Genomic DNA, 21,524 nt, shown 5'->3' on the forward strand with positions numbered 1-21,524 from the left:
CTGAGAAATGTCTTGATTTTCATGATTTGGATTTATCATATTGAGCAGCATTCTACTTGTGATCTTTCTACACTGTGTAGAGAGGGTCTACAGCATCTCTGAGGTAAAACTGACAAATACAAGGAATATTTCTTGATGCTTGAAGTTTGCATTTCTTAAACGTACAGTGCATCCCTATGTACCGCTGCAAGACTTCAGGTCCGTATATGTCATTATGTTTATGATAAAGACTGAAGTCTTGCTGGCAGGACTAGTACTATACTACATCATACATGTATTGACAACTGACTGGTTCATTGATTGCGCATATTCAAAATTTGTAGTTACTACAAAGTACAACTGCTTCATAACAGGCTAGCAGTGCAAAATTCGGCACACATGAGATCAAGTTTGGTGGTTTTTAGGACGGTCTGACTTTGTAGGGCAAAACTGAACTTCAGTCTTCAGTCTTCAGTGCGGTGATCCCTTTGCAGCTAGACAATTCTTAATTTATAGTTCATATTGTTTTTCTTACCTTAAAAGTTACTTTGAGCTTGTAAATATTATAACCCACGACGCGATGACTTTACATGTATTTACTTTGGCAGCTTAGGCTTACCGAGTACTGTGGCGATCAGCTGTTCCACTTTCAATAATTTACATATTAGCAGGTCAACTAATTTCAATATGAATAGTATTAATGATCCGCCCATTAAATGGCTATAAATCAAGAGTATATCATGAAAATGGTAGTTTTTAAGATTTATACGTATCAGAAGTCAAATAAAATAATAATGAAAACAAAATGAAAGGTAACAAATAAGAAATATGAAAATAAAAACGGGAAATTGTGAATAGCTCCGCCTCTTTGTCACGCCCATTTTGGGCACGTTTCCATGTAGTTACTTCCGGTAGCTCGCACAATTTATAGTTTTATAAAGCGAACCAATTATGAATGACATCTCATGATGTGACGTTGTGTTCCCATTGTTCATTGCCTGGGAGCATGCGTACTCATGGTGCTCTTTTTTTTTCATTTAGGGCCTGTGCTTTGTAAAGTCCACCACAGTAAAATAAACCATGATGACAGTGTCAGTGGTTGTATGTACAGTTTGTACACACCAGTCCCTTGTCGATCTAGACCTGGTCGCACCGGAGTCGCGAGAAAAAGCGACGTTTCATCGTCATCCCCTAGGTCAATTACAGTTTCATCGTTTGTAATGTTGGTTCACAATGTGAACTTAATGTGAACCGAACTTAGTCTTTATAGTTGATGTTGTATTTCAAGTATTTTTTCGGATTTTTCCACTGAATGACATGTGTTTGTGAGATATGGGGTGTTGGACTCAACTTTTGCAGGAAAAACCTGAAATAATCAACACAAGATGATAATCGTGAGTATAAATACAACCCATAGAGCAAAGCATGTCTTAGCTTTGAAACGTGTCCAATTTCGGGTCGATACGTTGAATACGTAAGCTTATAGTCAAGGATTTTATCCTCAAAAACTGCGTAGCACGAATTCGGCAGATTGGACATAAATGACCTGAACTTAGCACTAAACGGAACGATTTAGACAGGAAATAACTACTGAATGCACGTAAATTTACTTTTCCTCGCTCCAACCAATGATGTAGAACTCTTTTTCGTTGTGAAAGTGGGAACATTCGTGAATTTTCATTGACAAAATAGCATGTACACATGATCGTTTTCCAAGATTCAAAATCACATGAATTTTCTGTCTTGACGAGACTAATTAAGGCATTTGTTGAGCTCCGAAGTTCGAAATAAGTATCATAATTATTTCTTTGGAGTTTTCAACATTTTATACCGAAATGATGCGGAAATCGGTAAAAGGGAAAGATATGAAATCTGGGGTGAAATAAAAAAGTGCGTGAGCCGATGTGGAACATTATATATACAGACATATTTACATAATTTCCTAGGACCTTGCACAAGTGATCATGCTCAAATAATAAACTAGAGAGGTTGGTCATTGATATGCACCTAAATTTTGAACCTATGATCAGTATTGCTAGGCAAAAATTAACAGCAAACATGGCCGATTTTTCCATTTTGGACCAATTTGAAACCAAGCTGGCCCGAGCCCTTAAACAAGTTTATTCGGGTTTTCCTGCATGCACGCACATTTCAGCTTTTATATTTATTTATTGTGCAATAATAGTTTGAATTTATCGTATTTACTTTTGTCTGCCATTTCATGTTATACTTTTTTCACTCATATTTATATCAATTTTAATGACTGCTTTTACTCTGTACATGTAATTGGACCTTCGGGTCATAATATGTTGGTTTTAATAAATATACTTGAAATATATACTTGAAATATCATTTTTAACAATGTGCAGTGCAAATACTTCAAGGTCAGGTGATGAGGTGGCGCTCTCAGCAGGCTGCACTCTTATATATGGGCTCTGTAAAACTACTGATTTTTGCATCATTAGTGGACTTTATTCGTCTTTTAATTACTTTCTTTTATTATGTAAGTAAATCGTCGTACTGATTGCATACGTATCAGCGTCATTTGTAACTTTGAACTGTTTTCAATAATATAGGCCTACTTCATCGTAAGGGAACAACCCAAAAGTTCGATGAAGCCCTATAAACGAAAGTCCTTTCGTTAGGGGGGGAGGGGGTCAGAAAGTCCGATTACGTTTGTAAAAAAGTAGTTAAAACATCGGTCAAAGGTTATCTTTTTTTAAGGATTTAAAATATAATTTTCAAATTTTAGTATTTTTCGAAGTGCGATATTTAGATTTTACAGTGGTTTCTTCAAAATGATTTCAAATCAATATGGAGTGCAGTACTCGCAACCTGCAACGTCATAAGTTAATTTTTAAAGCAACTGTCCGAGCAAACACAAAACGTTTTAAACATGTTATATTTTGGGGTTTTGGTTTTGGTAAAAACGTTTTAATAACATTTAAAAATGTCGGGTTATATCAGGGAAATTGTGGGATAGGCTTTTACAATTAGTGGGGTTTTTTAGCGGGTTCGCCGTCGGACAAGTTTAGAACTGTCAAGCTTTCGTCAGGAGTAGCTCTGACCTCTTCAGGACAATGAGACATGTAGACCGCCCTTGCCTACTGATGGCTCTGAAAAGAGCCGTTCACTGATGACTGTCCCTTGTCATCAGAGAACAAGCAGATCTCGCCTATCTGCTAATTTAAAAGGTTTTTGGTGGCTCTGAAAAGAGCCGTTCACTGAAGACTACCCCTTGTCTACAGAAACAAGCAGACCTCGCCTATCTGCTGAATTTAAAGGTTTGGTGGCTCTGAAAAGAGCCGTTCCCTGAAGACTGCCCCTTGTCAACAGAGATTAAGCAGATCTCGCCTATCTGCTAATTTAAAAGGTTTTGGTGGCTCTGAAAAGAGCCGTTCACTGAAGACTATCCCTTGTCTACAGAAACAAGCAGACCTCGCCTATCTGCTAATTTAAAAGGTTATGGTGGCTCTGAAAAGAGCCGTTCACTGAAGACTATCCTTTGTCTACACCCTTTAAAACTACACGTACCCTTAATGATCAGTGATAATAGTCGGCTTTTACAGGGATGGCGCTCTCTCATTTCCACGAACTCGATAGCGCCATTAGGCGCACGTTTACGGTAGTATAGTGACAGTAATGTATCCCAAAATAATTTCAAGGTTTTATATTTTTAAAGTATAGGCGTTTTTATAGTCATAATTCATTTAGTTATCTTAAAGGGGATTTATGTTAGTTAAATAGATTATGGATTTTACTCGAGCCGCCCCTTTTATGCATCCAGGTAAAAAACAATAACATTTTTAGTGTAAATGGGATTAATTAACATAGGCCTAATTATAGCAAGGTTTACATACGCTGCCCGTCCTCCTAATCCACTTGGCACCAATAGCGTATAGACCTACACAGTAATGATTAATTACATAATTACTGCTTTCTATAGTATAGATAGTAATAATGAATTGAATGATTACTGTCAGTATAATAACAATAATAACATACATACTTCTTCTTCAGTAGATTCAGTATAATTATTCTATTATGACTGTCTTCAGGAGATAGTAAGAATACATTAAATAATTACTGTCTCCGGTAGATAGCAATATACAATTGATCACTGTATTCAATAGATAACGATATCAAAATTGTCTTCAGTAGATAGTGACTCCAAATGACGCTGCTCCACAAAGGGACCTTAATTAGTCTGTCTTCAAAGTGACCACAAATGACTACTGACGCCACAGTTACCCTAAAAATTTTCTTTAACCCAAAATGACCCTTACCCCAGACCCCAAATCCAAAAATGAATATACTTACTCCCAGAATTAATAAAATAGGGCCTAATTGCCGTCTCCAGTAGATTGCCATATAAATTACCTAATACCTGTCTTCAGTAGATAGCAATAATAAATTGCATAATTTCCGTGACACCAAATGACCCTGCTCCACAAAGTTACCATGCTCCGATAAATTACTGTTTTAAACATTAATGAATAATTTCATAATTGCTGTCAGCAGTAATAACATTAACACATTTGCATAATTGCTCAAATTCACGAATGGTTTACATGCTGAACCTGTCCTCCTACTTTACATGGGACCAATGGCGTAGTGGGGAAGGTGTGGGTGAAGCTGCTCCTGTGGGATATATTGCCCTTCCCCCACGTGCTGGACCCCCGGGGTCCGCCGTGATATTTTAGACGTTTAGACTTGTACCTTTAGCCTATATAGGTACATTTTAGTCACATTTCCCCTTAAACCAACCCCCACGCCCCTCTCCCTCCCAACAATCCTGGTAACGCTACTGATCGTAGCTACTTCCAAGAGCTAATGTTTAATTAAGCATGCAATGATGAAAGAGGGTGATACTTAATAGGGATTCATTTTAGTGCACAAAATCGCAGTATGGTGGTGCAAGATGCACATTTTGCATACATTGACATATCTTTATTGACCCTATACAAGTGGTCACATTTAATGAAAAAATAATCATTTTACTTAATGAAGTGTTTTAGCGCCCTCAACGGCGTTTTTTCTTTTTCATTCACTGACGCTTTAGTTCTTTATATTTGATTTTTAAATTACGTGCAATTTGCTTTCATAATGATCTACTAATAAATCATTAGAGTGTTGATCAATTGTATAGTTTATTTAAAAGAATATTCGACTTTTCCAAAATGGTCTATGTGCATTGACGTAAACATTGCACATCAGAGGACATGATACGTGAAAAACGCAAAATCGATTAAAAGCTCTTAATTTGAATAGTATTTAACCCATCATCTGATATGTGTATTAGGGCGTGTCTGACCTCCTTCCCTGAAAATTTGAGCCTAATTGTGATGGAAATAAAGAAACTATGGTCTATTGGTGTTTTGCAAAATTTCATCAAAATAAACATTTCATGCATGTTAGGTCTTAATATAAGACAACTTCATTTTTTCGTCAGGTGGTTGCATAGGGTCATTTTATAATTAGTAGTAGAGTTATGATGCTAAAATATCAAAATAACAATTAAACTATGTATTTCTGTCTAATTTGTACCTGGACATCATCTATAAAGATCAATTAACAGGCCATCACTTTTGGTCCCTAACAGTGTCCACTAATGGCCAATAATTTAATAAAAAATAACAAATTTTGCTTATACGAGTATCGAAGATCAAATTTAATGTGTTTATAAGAATGGCAATTGTTTATTGTGTATAAGTACCTTTTTATTTGATCAAAATCGGTTAATAAGTAAAGAAAATAGCACAAATTTAAATTTAAGGACCATTGTAGTAGTAGTAGTAGTAGTAGTCAAAATCGGTTAATAAGTAAAGAAAATAGCACAAATTTAAATTTAAGGACCATTGTAGTAGTAGTAGTAGTAGTAGTAGTAGTAGCAGTAGTAGCAGCAGCAGCAGCAGCAACAGCAGCAGCAGCAGCAGTAGTAGTATTATTATTATTATTATTATTATTATTATTATTATTATTATTATTATTATTATTATTATTATTATTATTATTATTATTATTATTATATTTTGCTTACTATCTGTTTTAGGCAAAATGGTGGCATCTGATTAACATAAAGATGTCAAAACATGTTATTTTAATGGGTTTTTTGTAAACGTGGTGATTTTGGGCGCCATCTTGGATTCAGTGTGTGGTTCTGGTAAGGAAAAGTGTTAGTTTTTTCCTGGGATGGACCTGCCTATTTTGATAGTCTATATTTGTTCACAGAGAATTAAGCTATGGCTAATTTGGAAATCGAACCTACGCTTTCAAATGTATATAGATTGACTTGTTCGACTTATCTACTCGTGAATATTGCACGGCGAAATTTAAACATTTATTTTGTATACTTAGATCAGGTAACTTCAAACCAATTGATTATCTCCTTCACACTGTTAGTGTTGGTTAATAATATTAAAAACCCGAAGCTCCTTGCTACAAATTTTAAGTTTCTAACAAAGGGTAGAAACAAATATATCGATAATCATGTCAGTCAAGAGCTTAGGCAGGATTATAGGAAACCACGTGAATAAAACCAAAACTAAAACTCAATTTTTATTTGAAATGAGGGAATGGCTGATGATAATACATCATAAAATAGGTATACTTCCAACTGCACAAATAAGTAAGAAATTATGTCTGAAAAATTACGAGCATATAAGGCAAAAACACCTATAAAACAATGTAATATTATGAGCTGCGATACATAACAACTGTTTTGTCGTCGTAAATTTATTTCATTATTTTTACAGCAACTCCTACCGTAAAAAAATTGAGTGCGCGAGTAAAATATTTTATGTATTTCTTGCATTCATGACAAAAGAGTAGGAAAATTTCAGAAAATAGAAGTTGTGCACATGGGATGATACTGCCATTCATAAATACGCCAGATAATGAATAAATAATTACGCCTCAAGTTATCTGGATTTTCATTGGCTAATATGTCCGTCACCATGATATCCACTGTCAAACACTGTTCTGTCAAACATAGCTCATCAAGTATTTAGGCCTATTTTTGCCCTGACTCCTATTCACTCTACACGTACTTAAAACAATTTTGAAGCTGTCAATTTTGGCAGTCTGACTTTTCATTCGGGAATTCGCGGTTCTCGGCAGGGAGCTGGACGCTGCAAATTAACGAATTTAGATTGAGATTGAAAGTAAAAAGGAAAAGAAAAATGTCAGGCTGGGAGACAGTCTATGTCAGATGTTGCTTGGATTCGTCATGCAGGCTAAAATTATTTTATTACTCTTTCTAAATTTATAGCAGATTTGTGTTGTATCTGACGTTAAGAATTGTGAACGGAGAGGTCGTTAAAATAAAAGTCAACCATGCAGATGTACTTACAGAAAAAGCATTCCAAGTTGTAGTATGAGAAATGTAAAATATAATATTTTCCATTTCCTTGGCATTTCATCATACACCTCATCCTTCGCAGAGATCACGCAGCCAAGCAGGTTTGTAACTACCAGTGTCACTGCAACAAAAGCCAAGGTAAGACCTCCCCACCAGGTGTCTCCCTCACTAATGTACACCACACCAGCTGCAATGTCTGAACCAACGTCAAAGATGTATAGTCCAGGGACCCAGAGATCTTTAAGTAGACCAAAGGAAATCTTCATGGTTAATGTCAACTGGCTCTAGGATAAAATAAACAACTTCCTGTGCAAATAAACATGAAAATAAAAAACATTGATTAAATTAATAGACCTACTACAGGGTGAGTAAAAAAATGTGCAATAGAGCAAATAATCGATATCTATGTAGGAACCAAGTCGAACTTTCCCATTATTGAAAATTTCTATAAACTCAATTGTCACCTTCTGTGAAAATGAAATGAATCGCAACTGCCGTTTAATTTTTATGAGTCCTTTTGCTGCGATACCCAATTTCATTATTTTGTGCACGAGGTATGTATTTTGAATGAGAGCACACAATGCACGATAAAGGCACTAACTCTGAAACTGACTTTAACTTAAATAAGGTTGATTTTTGCGTTATTTTAATTTTTTCTGTTCAAACAATCTTTCTAATATTACTTTAAGTCCTTCATACCTCACTTGACTCCAAGTCAAGTTTTTTTAATTCCAATATGTCCAACTTCCTGGATATTTTGTAATTCACTCCACTTCAATTTGCGCGCATTTCATTTTGACATTTGTAAAACCCGCTAACAAATTTGTATGTTTTTGACAGAGAATGAACATCTTTAAAGTAAAGGTAAAATGAAAATAACAACAAATAATGGTTCTTCTCCTTAAACAAGACCAAGGGCAATAACACGTTGGGTTCGTGCTCCATTTTATTTCAATGCCAATGAGGTTAAGAAAATGGCAGTTGTTCGAAATCTACCTTACACAGAGTGGGATGACATTCAAATTTTAGATGTCTCTTAGACAAACATTAAAATTGGGTATCGCTATAAAATGCGTCATAAAAACAAAACGATAAATGCGAATTCCCTGATTTTTTCACACAGGGTCACTAATGGATACAGGTTGTCATAGAATAATTTGCCGTGAAACCGTGTTTGAACAAAATATCAAAAATATATACCCAACAGTGTATCTAATCTTAATAAGTGCAATACAATGACACACATGTCTCATACTTATTCTGTGACTTTCGTGGAAATAGCTTGATTCGTTTTGGCGTGACATTACTATTACTGAAAATGGTCGAAAACTTCATGTGTGTAATTTACAGTGCAAAGTACAGTACACATGGATCCTTTATCACCATCATCCAGCTGCACTATGATAGGGTTATGTAAAATAAGCCCCTCACTCCTCCGGTCAACGTTGAATCCTACTTTTTTGGTCACACGCGCCTAGTGGCACCCAACAATGATTGGTGGGGAAGGGGGAGGATTGGGGTGTTAGGAAAATGTATAGGCTTGACACCAAAAGAAACCCCCATTTCATCACATTACAAATTACGGAAATAAGGCCTTAATAAAGTGTTCGTTTTCCATAAGTGTCCCAACACATTTTGGCCAGCATTCTAGGACTACATAGTGTTTGCATGTGTATCCCTTTCTTACAGATTCGTTCGGTTGACAGACACGCTCCAATTTCAAATTACAACACAGTGGCATATGAGACTCTATAATACATGCATTTATGCGTATCTCCCAAATAAATGCATGAATCAACTTAAAGTTTTGGGAATGGGCTTTTTTTCGTGGATATCTATTGAACCCTAAAAAAGGATATCAGAATCACATATTCATGAAATAAACTCTAAATAAAAAATACAAGGCCTCTTCACAAGACTTGACTCGGCCAGTTACAACATAAAAGTTAGGACTTTCTCCTGGTATTCTTCCCGACATTATAAGCGTGTTTATAGTATGAGAGAATGTACAGTACTTTGGCGTATCAATTCTGTGCGGTCACAAATGATCTGGAAACTCCTCACTATATTAAACACCAGCCGTGTTGGGAATGTACTATACCCTGGTTCCCAACCGGCTTGTGCTCCTTCTTCGTTATAGTTAGGTCAAAAACCTCAATTCCGTGACCATTCTCTGGCTAGTAAGGTTTGACGATTGATTTGAATTCTATGAACCATTTAGAAAAAAAAATAGCCCCCATGTCCCTCGCAAAAATCCCGGCATTTTTCGCTAGAGGCCAAAATCCAAGATGGCGGCAACCGGCGCCATCTTGAAAAAATAAGTTTTTGGGCCAGAATCTAAAATCGTGTACAAAGACACTTTTTTGGGCAAGTCCACCCCAAGGATTCTGAGTCTGACGTTAGTTTGACGTTATGACATATTTTTGCCCAGAAATCCAAGATGACCCCCATTCGGTAGAGCAAAAACGTAACTTTTGAATGGGAGCAGAAGCATAAGTGTGTCATTTCCGCCTTATCTGGAGTTTATGACCCTTATCTGGGGTTTTAAACTGCCTTATCTTGGGTTTACATGCCTTATCTAGGGATAAGGCGCCTTGTATGTGGTTTAGACGGCCTTATCCGGGGTTTACGTTCCTTACCTGTGGCTAAGATGCCTTAACCTCAGCATATCGCAGTCTAAACCCCAGATAAGGGATCTAAACCCCAGACAATGCGCAGTAACCCCAGATAAGGGACGTAGACCCCAGATAAAGCAGTCCAAACCCAAAATAAGGCGCCTTAATCCGAAATAAGGAACATAAACCCCAGATAAGGCATCTAAACCGGCGTAAGGTGCCTTAACTCTAGATAAGGGTCGTAAACCCCAGATAAGGGTCGTGAACCTCAGATATGGCAGTCTAAACCCCAGATAAGGCGCCGTAACCCCAGATAAGGCGCCTTAACCCTAAATAAGGAACATAAACCTATAATAAGAGAATTAATCCCCAGATAAAGTAATCTAACCCCAGATAAGGCGCCTTAACCCCAGATAAGGAACGTTAACCCCAGATAAGGCATCTAAACCTCAGATAAGGCGCCTTAACTTCAGATGAGGGACGTAAACTTAGGATAACACAGTCTAAACCCCAGATAAAGCATCTAAACCCCATATAAGGCGCATTAACCCCAGATAAGGGACGTAAGCCCAGATATGGCAGTCTAACACCCAGATAAGGCGCCTTCCATCAGATAAGGAGCGTAAACCCCAGATAAGGCATCTAAACCCCCAGGTAAGGTGCCTTATCCATAGATCCATAGATAGGGACGTAAACTGCAGATAGAGCAATCTAAATCCCAGATAAGGGACGTAAACCCCAGATAAAGCTGAAATGACATACCTATGCTTCCATATCTATTACTAAACTCAACCCAGAAAGTATCGAAACGATTATAGATGGTCAGATATATCGGGAACAGAAATATATAGCAAAAACGTACTTAATGTATATAAAGCGCAGCTTTCTCCTGTGCATTTTGATACCTCTTTTGTTGCTCTACGATATCATTTGGTCGAGTTATGGACGCTTGAGTGGCTTCAAGCCGGATTTTGAAAGTTGCACTTAGCTCCTATTCAAGCCAAATGCGTTCGTCGTGTACACACACACCCCCCCACACACATCAAGGCAAAGGACACCGATGTGCTCTGTGTACTTAACCATGAACTTTACTTTATTTTACTCCTTCAACTTCCAACTTCAATACTTGCTACCCTTTACTTATCTCTGACTTATCTCATGAACTCTTTCTTCTGACATCTCAATACTTGCTGTGCCCACAATCACTGTCTATCACTGCCTGGATTCGTCATCTTTCCTTGGTCAATGTCTCGCCATTTCCTGAACAGGATGCGCCGAAGGCCTTCTAAGGTGGTGTCAGGCTTGATTGCCTTGTTAGCTTTCCTCTTAAGAGTGTCCCACAAGTGTTCTGGTGGATTAAGGTCAGGGCTCTTTGCAGACCTTTACCGTTCCAACTTGCTCAGCTGTAGCTTGCATTGAAAAGCCTGCCTCTACCAAACCAACAATTCTCCCTCTTTGCATTTGACTCAATTCAGCCATCGTTGGTTACTCGGGAAACCTTTCCCTGTCCTACCCAGTCAGGTAATCTGTCTTCAACCTCATATTGATTTATGCCTACCAGTACCATTGTGGACCATTGACTACAATTGATGGTCATCGCAATCAATTTATCCAACACGCGACACACATACTCATTTAAATTTGGCGGACAAAAGCAATGGCCATTTATTGGTCACAGTACAACACATTTGGCTTGAATAGGAGCTAAGTGCAACTTTTAAAATCCGACTTGAAGCCACTCAAGCGCCCATAACTCGACCAAATGATATCGTAGAGCAACAAAAGAGGTATCAAAATGCGCAGGAGAAAGCTGCGCTTTATATACATTAAATAAGTTTTTGCTATATATTTCAGTTCCCGATTTATCTGACCATCTATAATCGTTTCGATACTTTCTGGGTTGAGTTTATTTTATAATAATAGCCAAAAAAAGGAGTTAATTCATGATCCTAGGCGTTCCCATTCAAAAATTACATTTACGCTCTACCAAATGGGGGGCCATCTTGGATTTCTGGGTAAAAATGAGGTCGTAATGTCAAAGTAATGTCAGATTTGAAATCCTTGTGGTCGACTTATCCAAAGAAGTGTCTTTGTACACGATTTTAGGTCCTCTGGTTCAAAACTAAATTTTTCAAGATGGTGCCGGCCACCATCTTAGATTTCTGGGTGAAAATGAGGTCGTAATGTCAAACTAATGTCCGAATCGGAATACTTGTGCTCGACATACCCGAAAAAGTGTCTTTGTACATGATTATAGGTGCTCTGGTTCAAAACTTCATTTTTCAAAATGGTGGCGGTGGCCATTTTGGATTTTGGCCTCTAGCGAAAAATGCCGGTATTTTAGCGAGGGACATGGAGACTATTTTTTTTCTAAATGGTCCAACGAATCAATCGTTAAACCTTACTAGCCAGAGAATGGTCACGGAATTGAGGTTTTTGACCTAACTTTTATGTTTACAGCCCTGGTTTACAGTGACGATCGATGGAGCATAAACCGGATCACGCTGGGAACAAGCCTAGTATATAAACACCTACCAATAAGTAATTGCTCCCTTAACGTGGCTGTGTACTCTAGACGTTGTTTCTTTCGCGAAATTGAGTTTTTTTGATATGTTTGTACTTTGTTATGTTTGTTATAAATACAAGGAATAAAAAACCAGATTTGTAAACTCCAACTACAATATTTTACGGATTTTATTTCACTATTCCACTCGTGTTTGAAATTTAAAAGGAAAGAAAATCTTTGTTCTACCAGCAGGGTACACGCGCGCAACAACGCATCGCGTTGCGTATCGCGCAATTTGTTAACGCACAGATACGCTACGCATACGCGACGCCTATCTGCATGCGCGGTGCATCTTATGGAAACATCACGGAAGCACTGATTTTACAAAAAAAACCTAGTGTTCAAATGGCTCCGTTTTAGCTGATAAAATGTGGGTTTTTTCAAGTTATTTCCCCAGATTTAAATATCAAGTTATGAATGGATTTCGCTCAAACTTCTCAAGGGCTGTGGATTTACCCGATGTTCACGTAATATAAGGTAGAAAAACGAAAACTGCCGCATTCTCCTGCGAGATTCGATGAAAGTGCAAAATGTGACCACTTTAAACTTCAATTAGATTCAATTAGATTAGATTCAACGGCCATTATTTCAATGTTCATTTTTCTCGGTAAAATGACGATTTAGGTACACGATAAAGCATCTATAGGTAAGCAAATATGATCATCGTAAAAAGCATTTTCTCATTTTTTTTTTTTTTTTTTGGTCTATTTCCGATTTTAGGCATCATTTTGTGCAAATAGGCGTTTGTGAATTTTAAAAGTTCAATTTGATGCCTTATATGGTCAATATCTCAAAAAATAAGGCCAATATCAAAAAATAAAAAAACAGTTTTGGAATGGAGCCTCAAGATTGAGCTAAAAACAAAATAAAATATTTTGGAAAGAGTGTTTTTTTGTTATGATGTACCTAACAAATATTACCAAAAACTCACTTTTTTGTGATTTTCTTCATAATTGTTGTTTTTACCCGAAATCTGTATTTATATTAAGATTTATTGATGTCTAGCCTTTATAAAAATGTATACGTTTATATGTCTTGCGTGAATAATTACAAAGTTATGACACTTTTACTACATGCATGTCTGAGAGTACACAGCCTCCTTAATGGATGACCATTATTCCAAAACGGTTAATTGTATGCCAAATGGATATGCATTCGAAGCAGAATTAATTTCTGCGCATTATGACACCTCATTTGTTGCAATGGTTCCAATATTGATGTCGCAGCGTACAATTTAAATGAAAGTAACCCAGGATTTGAAAATTGCAGCATAATCATATTGCTTTTTATTCAGTATCGATGGAGGGAAATGTTTTCGGCTCTATGGATTATTCTTCTTTTTTCGTGAATTTGGAGGCGGTCAAAACATGTGATAATCAATAAAAATCTCATTATTTACATCAGTGGTCATTGTTTACTTAATCCCATACTTTAATATTCAAACATGACGCGTTCAATGTTTTCTGTAACCAACATTTTTGTTTTGTTTTGTGCATTTACAAGCCAACCAGTTTACTTTCTCTGTTCAAGATGTCTGGCTGTTCCTGATGTTAATGTTGTTGTTAAAGCAACGTCAACTACAACCCGGAGATCTGCTAACATTTCCCTATCAAATTTAATTTCGTTCTTCTTTAGATGGACCTCTTTGAACACCTCTTCAATGCTGATGTGAAAATCTTTGGTGACAGTTTGTCTCCCTGCTTCACTCTTCTTTCTATCCTCATGTTACCTCTTTGAGACGTCGTTGTCTGTATGTATTCTGCCGGTTGCGTCTTTATACATGTTGTATATATGTTCTAAGATGTAGATGTATGCTTTCTTTCTCAGTGCATCTTACTCCTTTCTTTCTCAGTGCATCAAACATGTTCTTATGCTCTATGGGATCAAATGCTTTCTGGTAATCTATGAATCAAGGGCAGAGGTTGTATTGGTATTCGTTTTCTATCAAGTCAAATCAAGTCAAGTCATCAAGTCAAGTAATACTTTAGATCTAAAAGGGAAATTTCACTCATGTGTGCTCATGCAATAAAAATTGATACATATATGAATACACACCAGTGGCGTAGCCAGAACTTTTTCAGAGGGTGGGCAAAGGGGGGAAAGACAACTTTCAAGGGGGAAAACTTTGTTGTTGCAAATTAATGGAGGAATGGAGATCACAAAAGATTATTCATATTATATCCAAAGTGATATTGAGCAGTACATTTTTGGCTCAATATGTCTTCAAATTGACTTCGTGTAACTTCCAACAAATTCCAATGAAGTAGGCCTATGTTTTAAACAACTTGTGTTTTTAGGCCACAAATATTAATTTGTTAGAATTTCCAAACAATTTAATATTTTGGAATGCTTTACATATTTAGGAATATTCAAGATTTATAAATAAGTTTATTCGAGATCAAGGATCACTTCCTCATGTTCTTGGGGTACTAGCGGGTTTAAGCCCTTTTTTCTCTAAAAAGGGAGACACCTTAGGTGTCGAGGAGCAGAAAATACCTTTTGCCAGCATTTTGGCACCTATACCCTGTCCCATTTTGGGCTCCTACCTACATTACTCTATTTTTTCTAAATGAATGAATGAATGAATGAATGAATGAATGAATGAATGAATGAATGAATGAAAGTAACAAAGAATTATGGACTAAAAGCAAGTAAGAATTTGCAAATAAAATGTTATGACATTTGAAAATAACCTTTGATTGCTTCTGTTGCAAGGTTGGAGAATGATCAGAAGACACTCTTGGACTGAATTTGTGTAGGGGATGGGATGATTTTCACCTTAGGATTGATTGAAATCAAATCTGAAAACTATATGTAGCTGCTCAAATCACCTGCAGATTAAGTAGCTCTAATGAATTATGCAGAATGAACATAATTATATTTCTCTTGTTAGATGTGAAGTAATGTCAAATGTTACAGATGTAAACTGTCTGCATTGAATTATCATTAGGAATGGAAGATGTTATTTCAGCAAGTCATAAATTCCTCACCAGGAGCTGAACATATCGGCATGGAAGATCGGCAGCATTCACCCTAGGCTACTTAATCTGTCAATGACCTTATTTGCTGCATGTATATAATGCACAAGTTTTCCAAGTACACCTATATAAAGTATTCACCCAGTTTTATAAGCTGCCAATGTTCACAAGTTGTTCATGCACTACAACAAAAATCCAATACCTTTTGTTACAGGATGCGTTTTCTTGAATTTGACACCTGAGATCTGCATCCAGAAAGTTGGTTATTATCCAAATCAAAAGTGACACTTGATAAGATTCCCAATAGCATATCACAGCAAAGCTATTCTGGGTAAAATGATTACATGCATGCATGATGTAGACCCACTTTCTGTTGTATAATTAGAGGCTAATAACTGTGCATGGGTTATTTGGAGGGCATTGTAACAAATCTAAACATTTTGCCTTTGGAACCGAGGAATATCCCGAGGGGCACATCCCCGAAGGGTATTCCGAGTTGCAAACCAAAATGTTTAGATTTGTCACAATCACCTCCTAACAACTAATGCGCAGTTATCAACCCATAATTGATAATTTGCTGAAGCATCCTTTTGGATTTGGACAATAACAGGCTTTGGGGAGAGATCTCCTTTGCATCCTGCTCAATTTCATAAATGGTATGTATAATTATGTAGACATCTTCTGTATCTAAATTTACTTGTCTTAATTGTTGGAGGACTTACGAACAATGGCGACTGAGGAAGAGTTGTTACTTAGTATCGTAGGTGTAGAAGAGAATAAGCGGGGTCACTTTGCTTTAAAATTGACATTATTATGGTGCTATAAATTACATATTTCTTAACAAGCAAACCATCATGATTTTCAATGTGCTGACAGGAAAATTGGCAGACACATTATGGGACATTTCAATGCAAGTGAAAGACAATATCACTAGAAACCCATAATGACGAGAAACTACCCATTTGGGGAGAAATGGTGAGGCTAGGCGAGAAAGGGCCAGGATTTAAAAATGTGAGGAATGGAGATGTTAAGATAACTAAGTCTTGCTCAGATCATGGGCAAGGTTGGCAAGGAAAGGTGAGAAAAGAGGCAGGTAAGGCAAGGTACAAGCAGACCTTCAACAGACATTTTGTCTAGAATACGACGCAATTAACACCCATTGTTATCATGTTGACTCAATTGGTCATAACCAATTTATTACACTCAACCAGAAAGCCCAGGAAGATTATGACCAATTGAGTCAACATGATAACAATGGTGTTAATTGGGTGCTACTTAAATTCCAGATAAAATGTCTGTGGCAGGTTTGGATGTGCTGGATGTACCCCCCCCCCCCCCTTTCCTTGCCATTTCCTGCATTTCTCGCCAAACTTGACCAGGATCTAATCAAGACTTAGTTATCTTAAACTTGTCATTCCTCACCTTTTTTAACAGGCTACCCTGCCTTTCCTCACCATTTCTCGCCAAAATGGGTACTTTCTTGCCTTTGTGGGTTTCTATTGATAAGAGCAGCAGAAATTTAAGCATTACAGGACTTACCATGACCTTTCATTGGGGCCCCGCATGTGCGGCATGTTGGCATCTTGCGTGGTCGCTTAGATGTAGAGCCAACATGATAGCCACCAGACAAGTAGTGCCGGGAAGTAGTGGCTATGGTCCGAATGTCGGAAAGCGTGAGCGGTTCGCTCTAAACGCTTCATGACACGCTTTCTCTTATTTGTCAGTAATGCTTTGGCTTAAGCTGCTCTTATCCTGAGTTTGTCTTTACTAAAGTATGCTGGGAAGAAGTAATACACTCATTTCCTACTACCTCTGCCATAACTCGTTTACCTGCATCTAGCCAACCAACATTAAAAGAAATAGTTGACAGCACATTGCTGTCCGAATCTGTGTTGCAGAGCTGTATTGCCATTTTCCAGAGCAAGCTGTTGTAGGACTCATTGGCATTCTGTGTCAGACACTAACTGCAATGCGATAGTAAGTCAACATCAGATAGGTCCTGTTGAAAAATACAAAGTTTCACATTCCATTATTAAGTAATGTCCATAATGTGTGATCAATTTGCGAATCATGTTTAATATCAATACTGTCAACATTATTAACATTCACTTGTTGCGATTAAGGTAATTTGTGTTGTGGTGATGAGCGCTATAAGCTGCACTGAAGGTTATGATGAATACATCGCATCAATATTTATTATATACAATCCTTTCTTGGTATATACTGCAAAAGATTATTAGTGCTGTTAATAGTCACACATCAATTGAGATACAGAATATTGAAACTTTCACTCCATTTAAAGATTATTTATAAACTTTGCTTCAGTGCTGTGCTGAAATGAATGGGAGATATGTTGTAATGATCTTACAGAAGATGCCTACATTGTAAATGAAAAGGAAATTTGATTTAGTTACTCGGTGCTGTGGTGAAGCTACAAAGTTGCACTATCACATATATATTCTTACATCATATATGGGCTTCATTACTGCTACCATGGCTGGTGTAAATGGATCATCCACTGGTTCAGAGTTGTTAGTACCACTAATCTCATCTTTCTTAAAATTGCACCAGGTGTCATTTCTTGTCGGGCAGTAACTGTGGTCCCCAGCATAGTGATACAGGCCAGCCATGGTTTCTGCTGACGCTGCTTCAGGATTCCCTTTGTTGGTCCTCAAAGCCTTGCCATAAAATCCTTGCAGCAAATCTACTCTTTTACGGTGGAGGCGACCCTTCTCGTCCAATGTCTTCCCGTCAGCAAGTTTCACTCCTTTCACCACACAAAAGAAAAGGAATCAATGAAATCAGCTTGGTTTATGTAATAAATTGAGGTTTTATCTTATTTACATCTGTTTTATGATGTGTCCTGTCGAAATTTAATGACGTTAAAAACCACATATGATAAGCTTTTACACTAGTATAAAACTGTATGATACTCCATGAGGTGGTTATTGCTACGTGATCCTATGGCTGTGGAGCAGGCGACTACAGGATTCCTCTATGCACAGCAATCATTGTCAAGTACGACTCTGGTCTCCAGCGATATACTGTCATCTGATGGATGACCAGTGAGAAGGTTAAATACAAACTTTAATTATTAATACCTTTTTCTTCTCTACAAGCTTTCTGAGTCTGCATCCCATCCTCTTCTGTATGTGGCCGACACATTCCTCTTTAATGGTTGTAACATCTGGCCCATATGGCTGCTCCTGTGTAATTCTTGAAAATGAAGAAGAATCATTATCCCCTACATAAGTTGTGTATCTCAGTCCAAGAGTGTCTTCTGATCTGTAAAATCAGTTTCAAATTAACATCTATGTGAATACACAATATAAAATATAGGATGGAGTACCATCAAATTCCATCAATACAAAAGTTAATCACTTTGTGCATTGCAAGTTGACAACAGCAGAGTGTACAACACACATTTTGACCCCAAACTGACATCACTGAAATTAAAAGAAGAAACAAATGATGTACACATCATACAGAAAAATCGAAACAAATGGTGCTTGAGAAATAAATTCATGATTGGTAATAACCTGTTAAACAACCGAGAAATGTAATTGTAAATTGTAACCAACACAGATGAACTTTCATGCTAGTAACCGAGAAATGCCTTCTGCCTCCATTGCCCGGCTAGATCCATCGAAGTAAATAAAATTGAGCAAGGCTTTGAACATACCCCATTTGAGCCCCCGACAGTAGCGTACCTGTGTGTGATACATACAAGACTGTGTATCTGTATGGAGCAGTGACTCTCTCTGCAGATGCACTGCTTTTAATCTGTCTCGAGAATGTCAAATGGACAATACATGATTTTACTCTCGCTTGGAACACTTTTGCTGATGGTGTGCAGTCTACACACAGAAAAGTAACTTGCTGTGAGGAACGTCATACAACATACTGAAATGTTTTGTTGCTAATATTTCAGTCTCCATAACAAGTTGTACATTGTATTGCAAAGTTAAAATGACACTGAAGATTTGCACTGTATTGCAAATTAATAGCAATGCACATGGTGTTCTAAGTTATAGTTGTAAATTAATATGAAATCAGTTCTGTCTTAGTGTCTTTTAATGTTGAAGAAATCTTCAGCATTTCAATAGCATGCTTACCTTGGTTTCTGCACGAATAGTGGTGGGTGTGGATCTGCTGGAAACACCTTCATGTGATGGTGGTTGATTCTGCAATTATAAGTTGAATTCATTGTTATTAAATGTATTCCCAATTTCAGTTGGCACTTTACAATATTTACAACATAAAAAATGTTTGGTGGGTATGTTCCCCGAGAATTTTGAAGTGGTGGTCTTTATGAGCTGAGGGCGTACCGGTAAAAGGGGAGTCTTTTGGACCTGTTAACAGTCAAAACAGGCGCGTAGCAAGCGGGGGGACAGGGTGGAAGAAGTCCATGGGCCCCGGGGGTTCAGGGGCCCGAGCACAAAAGCGAAAATTAAATAAGAACTGATAATGGAGAGCAGGGTCGGATTTTTATACCATTGGGCCTGATGGGCCCGGGTCCAGGGCCCCTAAAATTTGGGGGCCCCAGAATTGCCACATGCATCTTTCTTTTAACCTCAATAACGGCATGTTTTCTGGTCAAAATAGCGCAAAATTGTTAAATTTTCCATGCTTCGCGCGCATTCAAATAGCAGAATTCATGTTGATCTTGGGCCAAAATAGTCTGAAATTGAATTGAACAAAATATGATAGTCCCCCTTTAGCTAAACCAAAACTTGGCCACTGACTTGAGTGCACATGCTTTCCTCGGCACGTGAGTTCGGGGTCTCAAAATTTTGGCCTGGCCCAGGGCCCCCATAAGGTAGGCTAAATCTCGCCTGGTTAAAAGGGCCCGTACTGCTCCTTGTCCATGGCCCCTGTACAGGCCTGAATTCACATCCTAATCACCTTGCCTGCTGACAGTTTATTATAGCCCATGGAAAGGACATGTATGGAGAGTTTGCATATTTTCTCGGTCATCCAAGAAATGTGACTGATCTGAAACTCAAATCATGTGGACAAATCAGGGGATGTGTGTGTACAATAAATAATAAATTATCAAACAATGATGACAGTCACATGAAGTATGACCATGCTGGCTTTACCTTTTGGAGACACTGGGCCAGGCCAAAATTTGGAGGCCCAAACTCACCGTAAGGAAGGATATGCACTCAAGTGGACAAGTTTGGTTTAGGTATATATAAGATCGATAATGGCAGCGGAACCATTACAATTTAGAGATAGACATGCATAGATTTAACCAGGATATTTGCACCAGAAGAGCACACAAATGAAGTGAAATTTGCTATGGGCCAGTGCCCAAGAAGCACTCAAAATTGTGCAATTTGCCCTATTTTGGCCAAAAACATGGTGTTTTGGGGCTACAAAGCAAGATCCATAACTCAATTGTAGAGGCCCCAAAATTATGGGGCCATGGAACAAGGTCCATGGGTAATACCCAAAAATGTGTCTTTACCTTGCTAGTATTCCTCTTCTCTGGAACAAACCCACAGCTTGTTGATGGTTCATTTTCCATTCTAGCTGACTTGATGATGTGGCATATTCAGAGAAAAACAATAAGATAAATAACAGAATTAAATATGTACTAGACCAGTTGAATGTAAAGAAAAATAAGTCAATAATTATGTATGAGATAAGAAACCAAACACAAGATGCAATCCACATGCCAACATTGACAAGTTTAGATTTGTGACTGAAAACCAGTGAATATGAAACTGAATGACTATGGTACATAGTACAGCGTCAAGCACCCTATGTTACTTTGAACATAGCCTCTCAAATTATGTCATTGCAGATAATTCAGTCCTGAAATAGTTTTCAAGCCTTGCAATAACATTAGAATGGATTCTGAATAAATGGGCCTTGATTGTAACATAATATATGGTTGTTCTGTTGGTGTACTTTTACCCACTGGTGTGATTATAACTGGATCATCAGGTTTTACATAACATTTGTAAGTGCAGGGGATTGACCTTTTTTTCGTTCCCATTAATAACTGCAAGTTCTAC

At 37.5% G+C, this 21,524-nt stretch overlaps 1 protein-coding gene across 1 annotated transcript; it reads right to left on the minus strand.

Moving 5' to 3' along the window:
* Positions 1-18,572: 18,572 nt before the first annotated feature.
* LOC140145459 (uncharacterized) lies at positions 18,573-21,024 on the minus strand. Its single transcript, XM_072167169.1, has 3 exons — positions 20,972-21,024; positions 19,614-19,682; positions 18,573-18,783 (listed from the first exon to the last, which is right to left on the minus strand). Exons 1-3 carry the CDS (start codon positions 21,022-21,024, stop codon positions 18,573-18,575), a joined length of 333 nt encoding a protein of 110 aa, XP_072023270.1.
* Between the last annotated feature and the right edge of the window lie 500 nt (positions 21,025-21,524).

The sequence above is a fragment of the Amphiura filiformis genome, unplaced genomic scaffold, assembly GCF_039555335.1.
Source record: "Amphiura filiformis unplaced genomic scaffold, Afil_fr2py scaffold_294, whole genome shotgun sequence".
In the NCBI taxonomy this organism is placed as follows: domain Eukaryota; kingdom Metazoa; phylum Echinodermata; class Ophiuroidea; order Amphilepidida; family Amphiuridae; genus Amphiura; species Amphiura filiformis.